The 13,544-nt window shown below is 38.7% G+C and overlaps 1 protein-coding gene across 1 annotated transcript in view; it reads right to left on the bottom strand.

Annotated features, from left to right (window-relative positions):
* TBK1 (TANK binding kinase 1) overlaps window positions 1-13,093 on the bottom strand; it is a 45,053-nt gene extending 31,960 nt beyond the window's left edge. Inside the window, exons 1-5 of the mRNA XM_005902530.3 lie at window positions 13,009-13,093; window positions 10,202-10,319; window positions 5,997-6,137; window positions 2,794-2,923; window positions 700-881 (exon numbers count right to left, since the gene is read on the bottom strand). Coding sequence (XP_005902592.1) covers window positions 700-881; window positions 2,794-2,923; window positions 5,997-6,137; window positions 10,202-10,288 — 540 coding nt within the window. The 5' untranslated portion in view covers window positions 10,289-10,319; window positions 13,009-13,093. The remainder of the gene's footprint in view (window positions 1-699; window positions 882-2,793; window positions 2,924-5,996; window positions 6,138-10,201; window positions 10,320-13,008) is intronic.
* Between the last annotated feature and the right edge of the window lie 451 nt (window positions 13,094-13,544).

Below are 13,544 nucleotides of genomic sequence, written 5' to 3'. Positions count from 1 at the left end.
TCCAATTGGAAAAAAGTCACAGAATCTAAGACTTTTAAAATAAAACTCAGAGCCATAACCAATTAGTGACAGCTATATATTATAAACTTTCTGATTACATGTTAAATGTACTTATTTTTAAGTGCCTTTCTTAAGTGTTTCAAATGTTTACTAACTTCACACAAACACATCTATATAAACTGTTTCAACCACGGAGCTTTTCTAGTTTTCTAGTATTTGAAGTTAGATCTTTTAGAGGCATTTCATTTTTTTGTGTGTGTTTCTAATAATGGTTCTTTTCATCTTTCAGTAACCAGCCTCCCTGAAGAGAGTCTTCTTCAGAATTATAATGAAGTTTGCTCTACAGAGAACTGTATTATAACAAGCTTGTAATATATTAACTGCTCTGATCCAAATAAGGAAGCCTTTACTAGCTAGATGCTTCTGGAGTGTACAGACAGTTCTTTCTTTTAACATAGATGCATAACATTAGTAAAATTATTTAAGAGTATTATAAAACTTACAAGAATTTTTTTAACAGAAAGCAACACCCTTAGAAACCAATACCTAATTCCACATTACATACCATATTCATTAGAATAGAAAATTTAGTTTTTGCCATGAGTTAAGACATTTTATAGAGTGATCTGGTTGACCAACTACCCATATTTATAATATATCCAGCTTCCAAAATAAAATTATTAGTGATGCATGACTTACCAAATATTCTTCTGTGCCATACAGAGAAACAAACTGCTCATCATCTTCTAATTCTCTAGCTGCACCAAAATCTGTGAGTTTGTACACAGACTGTCCGTCTTCCCCTATCACACGCATGATATTTCCTGGCTTGATATCACGGTGAACTATGCCATTCTCTCGGAGATGATTCATTCCACCCACTTCAACAATAAATATAAAACAAAGGAAATCATAAGTAGGTATGTGTGTGTGCATCAGATTCACTAATGAACATTAATATATTCTTATTCACTCAATGTAAGTTTTTACATAAGTTGGTCCAAAGTCATCTTAATCAAAGAAGTAATAGATTATACTTAGATTTTGTATTTCATGCTTGAGTAATGAGAAATTTTAGAAGAACAGGGATCAATATGGTCTAAGGAAGAGTCCAGTCTCTCTTAAATACTGTCAAGAAAATGGAACACAATGATCTTAAGCCTATGACTTCCTGAATTACTTTTTGTTATATACCTGTGGGCCATCTACCTAAACCCAAGAATACAAATTTCCAAGAAAAATAATATTTCACCATAATTAAAATTTTTACTTTGGGGAAAAAAATTCCATAAAATAGTAAACTAGACTCAATACATAATATAGTAAAAAAAAATATTAATAGAAATTGCTGAAATTGTTTGGGCTAACTGACATGCAGTGTCATAGAATGATAGTCTGAACCATTTGTTTGACAGCTGACAGATTAATGTCCAAGCATGACATATAAAAATAAGTTTCAAGATATCAACATTCAATTATGGAAACTCAGGACTACCAGTATACTTAGGAAGCTAAGTAGTCTCTACTGCTTCCAGTATCAATTTCAAGAATTCCCACTAACCTCATACTTTATAACACTGGGCTTTTCCTATTCTTCAAATATTGATTCATTTCTTTCCAAGAAGATATTATTCCCTGTGGCTGCCATATTCTTTTTTATTTTTAATAACAGGTTTATTGAGATAAAATTTACATATCATAAAACTCATTTTTTAAAGTATACAATTCAGCAGTTTTTAGTATAGAGCCACAGAGTATACAAACCATCACACCAATTTCAGAACATTATCATTATGCAAAAAGAACCCCCACATCTCTATTAGCAGTCACTCCTTGACTCCACTCTTCTCTCAAAGCCTTGACCACCATTACTCTGCTTTCTGTTTCTAAGGATCTGCCTATTCTGAACATTTCACATAAATGAAATCATACAAATACTGTTGCCTTTTGTATCTGGTGTTTCTCACTAAGCATAATTTTTCAAGGTGCATCCACGTTACAGCATGTACCACTACTTCATTCTTGTTGCAAACAAATAACACTCCACTGTATGTAGCCCATTTATCTATTCACCAGTTGGTGAATACTGGGCTTCCTTTTTTTGTTGTTGCTATTATTATAAATACTGGTACACAAGTTTTTGTGTGGAAATATTTTCAATTCTTTTAGATGAATACCTAGGAATGGAATTGATAAGTCCTATAGTAACTGTTTAACTTTTTGAAGAACTGTCAGTCTACTGTGTAAAGTGCCTGCACTTTTTTTTACAATACCACCAACAGTATACGAGGGTTTCAATTTCTCTACATCCTTACCAATGCTTGTTTTGTCTTTTTGATTTTAGCCATCCTAGTGGGTATGCAGTGGCATCTCTTTACGGTTTTGATTTGCATTTCCTTAATGCCTAATGATCTTTTTATATATTTGTTGGTCACCTGCATATCTTCTTTGGAGAAATGTCTACCAAATCCTTTACTGATTTTTAAATCGGGTAGTCTCTTTATTGTTGACTTGATGGTATAAAAATTCCTTATCAGACATCTGATTTGCAAATATTTTCTCTCATTCTATGAGCTGTCTTTTTACTTGACTCTGTCCTTTAGACACACAAAAGTTAATGTTGATGAAATTTATCTACTTTTTTCTTATTGTACTTGTGCTTTTGATATCATATTTAAGAAAGCACTCCATAAAGGTCTTTAGCTTTGAATGTAAGAAATTTATTTTTAAAAATTCTTATGTCATTAAATTATATTTACACACATATATAATCATATAAACAAATAAACATACCCACATCTCGCAAAACAATTAGAAACTCAGACTCTGGTAGTCCATAGGCATTAGATGGTTCTTCTAAAACAGTGTATAAACTCCCACATGGACAAAATTCCATAATAAGTACTTTATGTCTTGTTGTTGTCTGGAAAAAAAAAATCACTGACTGGGGAAATGGAAAAAATAAATTTTCAATATATGCCAATACTCATCTGACTTCATTTAAAAGTTGGATTTGCTACAATAATGAAGGTATTTTGAACTGCTTTTTACCTAGGGTTTGTTAAATATTTGTTGACTGTACAGATGAGAGTTAACACTTTCCAAAATTAATATTAAAATTGGATTTGTCTTTAAAGACAAACCACAGTAAAAGCTGGCTAAATCCAATTAGAAAATCACTGCTACAATGTTATAACGGATCTTTCAAAATTGTTTAATTTCTAATACATAATAGTACATTTAGGATATGAGCTTTTGTCATGAATCTCTTAAAACACTTGAGTTCTTCTTGTGACAAACACTTTCACTACTTTTACTTCAAAGAAGGGAGTTATAGCTTTTTGGGGGGGCAGTACCATGTGGCATGTGGGATCTTAGTTTCCAGATCAGGAACTCAACCTGCGCCCCAGGCAGTGTAAGCCCAGAGCCCTAAGCACCGGGCTGCCAGAGAGTTCCCTGAGTTTTAGCCTTAAAAAAAATAGGTAGCAGAATAATTGAGTGGTCCCCTTGGAGCAAAGTTCTAGTCAGCTCATAGGAATCTGAGCTGCTGATCTGTTTTAAACCATGATTTTAATGTACCATTGATTATAAGATACAACATCAATTTAACAATAGCTTTATAGAGGAAAAAAAGAAGCATTACCAACTTACAAATACACATTGATTATAACATAATGCCCATTTCAGAAACTTGAAAATGTGAATGAATCTTAAGTACAGCAGTCATTATCATTTTTTACTCTTTCTTCCTTTTATAATTTTTTTCTATATATCCCCAAAATAAATTTATAAAATATTTAAAAAACTTCTTTACTATTGAGTAGTATGAAAGAAATAATTTTAAAAGAAAAAAGCTGTTGCTTTTAAATAATGAAATAACTGAGTTTTGAGGAGTTGAAAATTTGAGAAATATCTCTAATTTCATCACTGAGATAATTATATTTGGTATGTTTCCTTCCAGTCTTTTTTCTACGTAACAAATCACATTATAGACACATAACACTTTGTACACCATACTGTATTTATCAAGATCATACTGCATATATATTTTTAATACTCATTTTCTCACAAAACATTATATATAAGCATGCTCCCAGGTGACTGAAATTTTGTTAAATATTTCTTTTTATTACTGCTTATTGGAAAAGACTCTGATGCTGGGAGGGATTGGGGGCAGGAGGAGAAGGGGACGACAGAGGATGAGATGGCTGGATGGCATCACTGACTCGATGGACGTGAGTCTCAGTGAACTCCCGCAGTTGGTGATGGACAGGGAGGCCTGGTGTGCTGCGATTCATGGGGTCGCAAAGAGTCGGACACGACTGAGCAACTGAACTGAACCGAACCACTGTGCAGTACAGAATTAATTTTAGCTAGAGAGTTAAAGCCCTTGGCTACTGGGAGCTGATTCAATAGGCCTCTAGAATGTCCTATCTGCTAAAAGTGTCTCTATCTGGGGGCTTTGGCCATGTGACGGTCTAAAAATGTAATTTATGATGGGGATCTTAGGACGTGCACTTCCGTTTCGACTTCTGGAGGCTAAGGAATTAGCCAGAACCCACAGGAAGGGTTGGAGACTAAAGTTCGGCCATGCGGAATATGTGATTGAGCCTCAGTAAAAACTGTGCACTCCAAAGGCTTGGATGAGCTTACAGGGTTGACAGTACTCTGTGTGTACTATCATATCATACATCAATGCCAGGAGGATAATGTATCCTTGCGGAAAGGAAGATTCATGTTTAGAACCCTCCTACATTCTGTCCTATGGCCCTATGGATCTCTTCCTTTGGCTAGTTCTAATTTATATCCTTTTGCTTTGCTGAGATACTAACTTGTAAGTAGAGTTGACCCTTGAACAAAGCAGGGGTTAGGGGTGCTGACTTTCCATGCAGTAGAAAGTAGTTTACAGTCAACGCCCTGTATCTGTAGCTCCATATCTGCAGATTCAACCAATCTCAGATTGTGTAATACTGTAGTACATATTTAGTGGAAAAAAATTCACATTATTATTGGTGGACTTGTGCAGTTCAAACCTGTGCAGTTTGAGGGTCAACTGTATAGTGCCTTCCTGAGTTCTGTGAGTCATTCAACATTCTAGCAAACTATCAAATCTGAGGGCAGTCATGGGAAGCCCCAAATTTGTAGCCAGCTGATCTTAAGGGAAGATGGCCCTGGAGACGCCTGAACTTGCAGCTCGTGTCTGAATGAGCAGTCTGGAGGGACTTCTCTGACTGCACGGTTTGTCAACTCCTCTGTGGCTCGTGTAAGAAGTCTTGAACAGACTTGGCAGTCCAGAGGGCTATGCTTTTAATCTTCAGTATCGCTAACTCTGGCTAACTATCCATCAACCATTCTAATTTATTTAACCATTTTTTATTATAAACAGGACAGCAATGAACATCTTTGTGCATGAAATTATAGCTTACATTTCTGATTACTTTCTAAGAAGTAATCACTAAAAATGAAATCACTGATATAAGGAATATAAACTGCCAAATTGTTTTTCAAAAAGGTGTGATTTGATTACCCATAATAATGAGATTTCTATTTTTCTAAAGACATTTTTATTTTCACTGTTTCCCACTAAAATCAATTCTGTCTTTGACAACTGGATTCACATATCACTCTCTGGATTCCAAAGATTTTTTATAAAGCCTTCCTTGCATTGTTTAACTTTCTCTTTATGTAATTATGTCAATTTAACTTCGCTTAGGTTTTGCTGTTAGTAATAATACTGGTAACCACATTGTATATTCTTTTATTACTTCAACTACTTTTTCTGATTCCATGAGATTTTCCATTGTTATAGTCCATTCCATTCCAACAATTTCCATTGTTATATCTGTTTCTGAGAATAAATATTTGATGGTATGAGCCTTAATTTTCAGCATTAAAAAACCCACTCTTTATAGAACAATTTTTATGTTAGATTATTTCTCCTGAATTGTATTAACAACAATAAACATGACAGGATTAACTAAAGCTTGATGACTTACCTCCTCTTCAATAGCAAATAATTTGACAATGTTTTTGTGATTCAGTTTTTTTAACACTTCAAATTCTCTCATTTGAACATCCACTGGACGAAGGAAGCTTATGTTATTAAATACTTTGATAGCAAATAAGTCACCAGTTTTCTAAGAAAAGGAGAGAAAGCTTTTATTTACTTATAATATAAAGAAAATAAAAAAGGTAGCATTAGAACAAGATACAGCAATTTATCTTTTTTGTAGAACACCCTGAATATTTTTAAGCATTGGTAGTTTATACTAGGACTCTTGATCTTTTTTTTTTTAATCTAAAATACATTAATCAACTGCTCAATATTTATTTCAAATAGTATGCTTTGGAATGTAGAAAAGGCTATTTTCTTTCATATTATAAATAAAGCTTCCATTGTGATACATGTGGCAAAGACAGCCAACAATACTAAAGGCAAACACGTATTTTGACTGAGAAATAGTGAAACTCACAAGGTTTCTCTGGGAACTAATAGTTTTAAACTAATCAAAGCAGGAAGAGAAAGATTATAAAGATTATATTCCACATATGAAATTTTTAGTAAGAATCTCAAAGTAAGGCAATTAACTTTTAAGATTCCCTAGCTGGATAAAATGTGTGTATGTGGAAGTGGAGGAGTTAACAGTAAGGTTAGAGCACACCCTTCTTGCTGGATTGCACCATGGCTGCTGCTGGGGACTTTCTGCAACTTCACCTAGATGACTAGGGCAGGTTGCTGCTTCCCACATAATTTCTAAAGGATCAAAGGCATTTCCTTTCCTTTACCAAAACAGCTGCGGTAGCCCAACTCTCACTCTCTCAGGGTCCACTGAAGTACATCAAACACAGAATTACAAAGCACAGCCGAAATTGGGAAGGCATCTTAGAAGTACAAAACACATGCTTCATTCCAGGTGAACAGCACATTCTCATGTTCTTCACAGAATTAACCTTAAAGGCTCTCCTGCAAACCCTCTCACCTCTTTCCAATCACTCAGGCCAGATTCTCTGAGTTTAACCTTACTTTTCCCACAACCCAAGGCTGAACCCGCCTAGTTAGTGGAAAGCTCGTTTCCTCTATGAGCTTGGGGTTCAAGCATGCCTTACGTAAAGCTTTCTCATGGCTCTCTGTCTTCGAGGACCCTGCGCTTTTCCTGCTTTGAAGCCCTCTCTACAGCTTCCCACCCAGATTAACCACCTACATCTCGTCGCCCTCCTCCCCTCATCTTAGAATTTCATGATCTTCTTCTTAAGACCATTTAGCTGTCTCACAAGCTCAGTCTTAAGTGCACTCTGTAGAGACCATCATCTGTGTGATGAGATCACTCCTCCCTTTCTCCCATGCTCCCTCCACACCAAATACACGTATATTCTTTCCAGAGGAAAAGACCAACTGACTGTTTTCAGACAGAATGAAAATGGAACAATTTAACCAGGGCTCATTCATACTGTTTTACCATTTGATCAGCCAGGATAAGAACACTATCAAATCTATTACCACCCGACAGAGATTTTTCTTGAGAACATTTGTCTTAAACTTAGTCTGAAATGAGGAGAATCCTAAGAAAAGAGCAAGCAGGGGAAATAACACAATGCTGCAATGTATCCACTGTGACCAAGGCCAGTATTTTCCACTCTTCTGTGGTCTAAACATACCCCTGAGTTCACTGGGATATGTGACAGCATGTCCCAGTTTCCCTCCATTCAACTGCACAGTCACCTATCAGTCACTGTCCTTAAGTCAAAGCACTACGAATAATATTTAGAGATTCACGAGTACACATATATACAACGTGCAGGTCAACATGTCCTTCCTAAAGCTCTCCCCCCTTTAACTTCACCTAGTTATCACATGCATATACATTCATCCACACACGGTAGCAGCTCCAGGCAACTTAATGAAAAAGAGACAAATTAAGTAGGTAATAAACTTTGTATGGGGCTTCCCTGGTGGCTCAGACAGTAAAGAATCTGCCCACAATGCAGGAGACCTGGGTTCGATCCCTGGGTTGGGAAGTCTGCCTGGAGAAGGGAATGGCTACCTCCAGTGTCCTTGCCTGGAGAATCCCATGGACAGAGGAGCCTAGCGGGCTATAGTCCATGGGGTCACAAAGAGTCTGACACTACTGAGCAACTAACACTTTCACTTTCATATTTTGTACAGGGCTTCCTGGTGGCTCCATGGTAAAGAATTTGCCTGCCAATGCAGGGGACATGAGTTCAACCCCTGGATTGGAAAGATCCCCTGGAGAAGGAAATGGCAACCCACTCCAGTATTCTTGCCTAGGAAATCTCATGGACAGAGGAGCTTGGTGGGTTACAGTCCATGAGGTCATAAACAGTTGGACACGATTTAGCAACTAGTCAATAACAACAACAAATACCCTGAATAACAAATAGTAAATTTAGGGACCTGGTCACTCCCAGCAATAACATAAAAAGGGTTTAGCTAATACAATTAAAGATCCTTAAACAAGCAGTAATTAAGGGGGAAGCAGGATTTTGGGGGTATAGTCCAACTGATGTCACTGAGAACAAATATGGTTTCTCAAAACACATTTTGAATACTAAACTAGATGTTGGCAATATTATAAGTCAATTCTTATGCCTCTCAAATCCTTATTTGAGGTTTTTGAACTCTATTGGATAAAGAACATTTTTACTTCCTTTGAAGAACTTTAGGTCGTGTCAGGGTAGTCTACTGTAGTTCGTCCTCATTCACTCATTCTTTCAGTCATCAGGCATTTATACCACCTACTAAATGTAAGTACTAACATGAAGGACACTGGATATCTAAGTAGGGAAGTAAGGAAAGGCACTAGTAAATAGATATTTACTAGCCTCAGGCACTTTAAATATGCCTCCCTCAGTTCCTACCACTACTGAGTACCTGTCACTCCCTCAGTTTCTAATTTATGTTCCTTCCAGTGCCACCTTGCTACTAAACCCAAAACTCTTCATGCAGGAACTGTACTTAAAATCATTAAAATCTTAGTGATTTTAATAAATTCTGTGGCTAAAATCACTAGGTCCACTCAAAGTATTTGACATATACCAGGTAAGTCTGATAAGTTAATTTGGGTCATAGGAAGACAGAGGGTCAGATGTGTCTCACTGCTAAATTCAGTGCTGCCACCCATTTTCTCTTCTTGGCACATTGCACGAAACAAAAACAATTTCTAGGACAGGAATATTCAAGGCTGATCACCATGAATCTGATCAAGGACTGGAACGTGTGGATAATTCTAAAAACTGGAGGTGAAAAAAAAGCTGAAAACTGTTCGACACTTCTGATTCACTCCCTAAGAGCCACAGAGGAAATAGCACCCCTCTGTGAACATTTATTTCATTGTCACAGACAGAACTGACTGGTGGTCTCAAGGCTACAGAAAAATATATAGAAACTCCTCCTTACTAAAGTGTTTTGAGCTCCTGGGCTGAATTCTTAGTGCTGAAAAACTAGTAGATGATTATTTGCATCATAAAAGGATGTTTTTATTCTATTATTTTTGCAGCTTCCTTCCCAGAACAGAAATTTTAATGATTTTAAATTTCTTCATTTTTAAATGACTTCAATTATCTTTCATTTCATTTTCCAGTATAGAAGCTGACACAGAGTCCTTTTGGTTCCTGAAATGCCTCTGGGATTAGCCCTTTTATTCTATTCTCCCTTGCACTAACCAGTTCTGATTACCTCATACCAGGATATAGCCTTTGAAACCTGGGCTCCTTGTTGATAACTTCACTTTACACCAATCTACTCTGTAGAATGCTGGTTTACTTCAGGGGCAAGAAGCCTTACTACAGCACAGCAGAATCATCTGGGGGTTCCCCTCAAAAGTTCCCATCTGCTCCTCACCACGCCTCTCTCTACTGCCTCCTACCCCAAATCACCGCCACACTGAACTCTGTCAGTGAGCTCACTCTCTACCGCAGGAGGACCAGGTGGAGGAGAGAGCCAAAAGGCCAACACTAATTTTCCCTAGTTCCTTTTTTCATAGAACCTTCTGTTTTTCTCCTTTCCCCAGCACATGACCTCTGCCACTCCTAGGTAGATAACACCGCCTCTGACACCAGCAATACCTTAAATAACCACAGAAACACATACTCTCTTTAGACAAAATAATCAAACCCACCAAGTGTAAGCGTGCATCTCAGAAAACTACACATACAGTGCTTTCACAGAATTCTCCGTACCAACCTTATGTCTTCCACGAAAAACATTTGCAGTAGCTCCTTGGCCTAAAATATCAGATAAAAGCCACAGATGATTAGAAGTGCTCTGCATCTCGGCGTGCTCAGGCGATCCTCCTGTTATACTAAGAGAAAAGAAAAAAAAATTGCATGCTTGTTTTAAGGGAATAATACATTTAAGAAACAAATGTTAGCTACTTTTATTCTCAAGAAAGAGCACCTATAATTTACTGCTAAATTGAAGTGTACAAACAGTCCAATAAAAATCTAACTTTCCAGCAATAGTAAAGACTAAAATGCTATGTGGGCTCTGAAAAAGCTTTAACTAATGACATCTTATATATTCAGTTTAATTCACAGGGCTGAAAAAAATATTTATTTCCTTCTAATTTTTTCTCTGTCAATGAAAGTGATAATTTACCTCCTTAAAATGTTTTGAGAGATTAATCACTGATGCATCATATTTTAAAGTGTTTTAAATAAAATAAGGTAAAATACAACAAAAATATAGAAAAAAATAACTTTGTTTCTTTCAGGTGCAAGGCAACACTAACGAAAACAATTGTCGCCATTACATAACCTTTCCTAATTTAAAATTTCCTCAACCCAGAGCCTGACAACCAGGATTCAAAAGAGACCTTTCAGCCACAAATTCTGAAATTAACTTAAGGATAGTTTTTCCAACCTCCAAATATATAAATAAACACATACTTAGTGTATATTAACAAGTCTTTAAAAATAAGCAGGGGAGACTATGCATGTTTAGAGGCAAGAAATATATGGAAAAATCTCTGTACCTTTTGCTCAATTTTGCAGTGAACTTAAAACTGCTCTAAAAAAATTAAGTCTTTAAAAAAAAAACAATACCCCTACCCTTGTCCTTCAATATTCTAAAACTGTGTATCTATAAGGATATTGTAAATATTTGTGCTCCATGATGGGAGTAAAAATGAGGTATGCTAAATAGCATAAACACTTGTTCCACCATGCCAATCTAAACCTGATGTAGTGTCACATTTAATCTTAACATCCTTTCACAGTTAAGTCAGAAATAGATATTCTGGAATGAATTAATGAATGCCAATATTCCAAGTAGGGTTAAGAACACAAAGAATGGACAAGGTCCAAACTTCAACAATCTTTGTATATTAAGATATATGAATATAATTTTACCCCCAACTAATTCAGATAAATAATTTTATATACAGTAATTTATGGGAAATAAGCAGTAAAAATAAGATTCTGTTTTCAAAATATGAAATACACATATATCAGCTACTGATATAATAAAATTGTCAAATATCTTTTCAATAATATCTTCAAGTATTTCTCAAGAATGAAAAGCTTCCCTAATTAATGTAACTTTGCTGCTTGAGCTAACTATAACTGACAAATAATATCATTAGGTACCTATGTACATCTAATGGGTAATATAAAACACATTGATCAGCTAAGATATGAGGCTCTCTAATATGCAGATGGAGAAGGCAACGGCACCCCACTCCAGTACTCTTGCCTGGAAAATCCCATGGACAGAGGAGCCTGGTGGGCTGCAGTCCATGGGGTCGCTACAAGTCGGACACGATTGAGCGATTTCACTTTCACTTTTCACTTTCATGCACTGGAGGAGGAAATGGTAACCCACTCCAGAATTCTTGCCTGGAGAATCCCAAGGATGGGGGAGCCTGCTGGGCTGCCGTCTATGGGGTCGGACAGAGTCGGACACGACTGAAGCAACTTAGCAGTAGCAGCAGCAGCATATGCAGATATTAAGCTACGGTGTCACAATGATTGGGGAAATGCCTTTTCAAACTATCTACCAATTATCCCACAACAACAGCATGCTAAAACATGACTCAGCACACCTAGAAGATGCTTGCTATATAAATCTTTCCAAAAATTTGACACAACATAAGCAGGCACTCAACAAGTACGGGATTGGCGATCCTGCCTTAAGTCTACTTCCTTATACCGTCCAAATTGAAAGTTACCATTTGTTCATAGATGAAAACCGGCTTGGTGACGCCGCATATGGACAAAGTTCCAGGATTTCCAAACTCTACCACTAAGTGAATCATTTATTAAACATAACATTCAGCGTTCTACAGCGAAAAAAGCCGGCCTTCGGTTACGCACACAATTATTGGGGAGAACTTGTTTTGAGGACACCTATTGAAAACACCGGGGAAACGGGCTGGAAAATACACTCGTAAGCCATTTCCCAAAGGAAACGTTTGGGAATTTGCATTACATGTATGTTCATTAAAAACGTTTTCGGCTTCTAGCTTCCGGTGAGCCAACCCCTGCTGTTTTCATTAAAACCCTAATGACATGTCTTTTTAATCGTCTGAAAAATCAAACGATCGCGTTCACGCTCGGAAAGACAGGAGAAAGCAGCCAGTCTAACTCCAAGGGAAAGGGGCATCAATGCCCGCCTGCCCGGGCGGCCAGGGCCCAACCCCAGTAACGGATACATCCTCTTTCTCGGTGCCCAACGACACCAGACCCGTGAGGGCCCGGGTCAAAGGGCCGGCCATGGGGCGAAGAGTCCAGACGCAGCGGACCGGCCCGCGAGACCATTTCGGCCGGCTTCGCACGCCCCGGCCACCCTGGAGGCGGTGTCCGCCCAGTCAGGGTCGGGGAGGGCTCGGCCTCGGGTCCCGCTAGGCTCCTCGGGTCGCCCGCCCCGCCTCCGCCCTGACTCAGCACACCAGTTTCCCACGGGGGCGGGATTGCTTCTCGCGGGCCATGCCTGGCTCCGCAGCCCGTGCCCCACGCGTCTGCAACCCCTCCGCCCGAGCCGTCCCGGCTTACCTTGCCCGGTCTCCGCCGCTCCACCGCCAGCGGGCTCCCGCGGCCTCCCTGCGCCTCAGGCCACTTCCGGCTTCGCAAACCCTGGACAGAGGCCACGTGACCGACGGCCGGCGCGCGGGTGCGCGTGCGCACTCCCGCCGGCTCGGCCTGGGCCTCAGCCTCCGCTGCCAAGGCTGGTCGCACGGCTGGCTCCGCGATTTTCTGTGACGAGGATCCAGGAGGCTGGGTGGGTGTCTGAGTCCGACCCAGTCCACATCCACCGCCTGTCTCCCGCTTACTCTGAGGGTAAAGCCGGAGAGCTCTGCGCAGTGAGCGCAAGAATTCAGATTCCCACGCGGCAAATTCCGCCGCGTCCCCCAGTGCAGTGATAGTGGGGCAGACAGATAGGGACCGATGATTACAAACATATAATAATCACAACTATGCAGAATACTGACACGTGCGGGGCCATCGCTGCAGGGATAGATTCGTACGTAAAGAAGACCACGTTGGCTGCAGGGGAGCCAGATTATCGAATGTAAACAAGCTCATTTAAT

The sequence above is a fragment of the Bos mutus genome, chromosome 5, assembly GCF_027580195.1.
Source record: "Bos mutus isolate GX-2022 chromosome 5, NWIPB_WYAK_1.1, whole genome shotgun sequence".
NCBI classification, from domain to species: domain Eukaryota; kingdom Metazoa; phylum Chordata; class Mammalia; order Artiodactyla; family Bovidae; genus Bos; species Bos mutus.
Note: the sequence above shows the minus strand (reverse complement) of the source record. Positions and strands in the feature narration are given on the sequence as shown.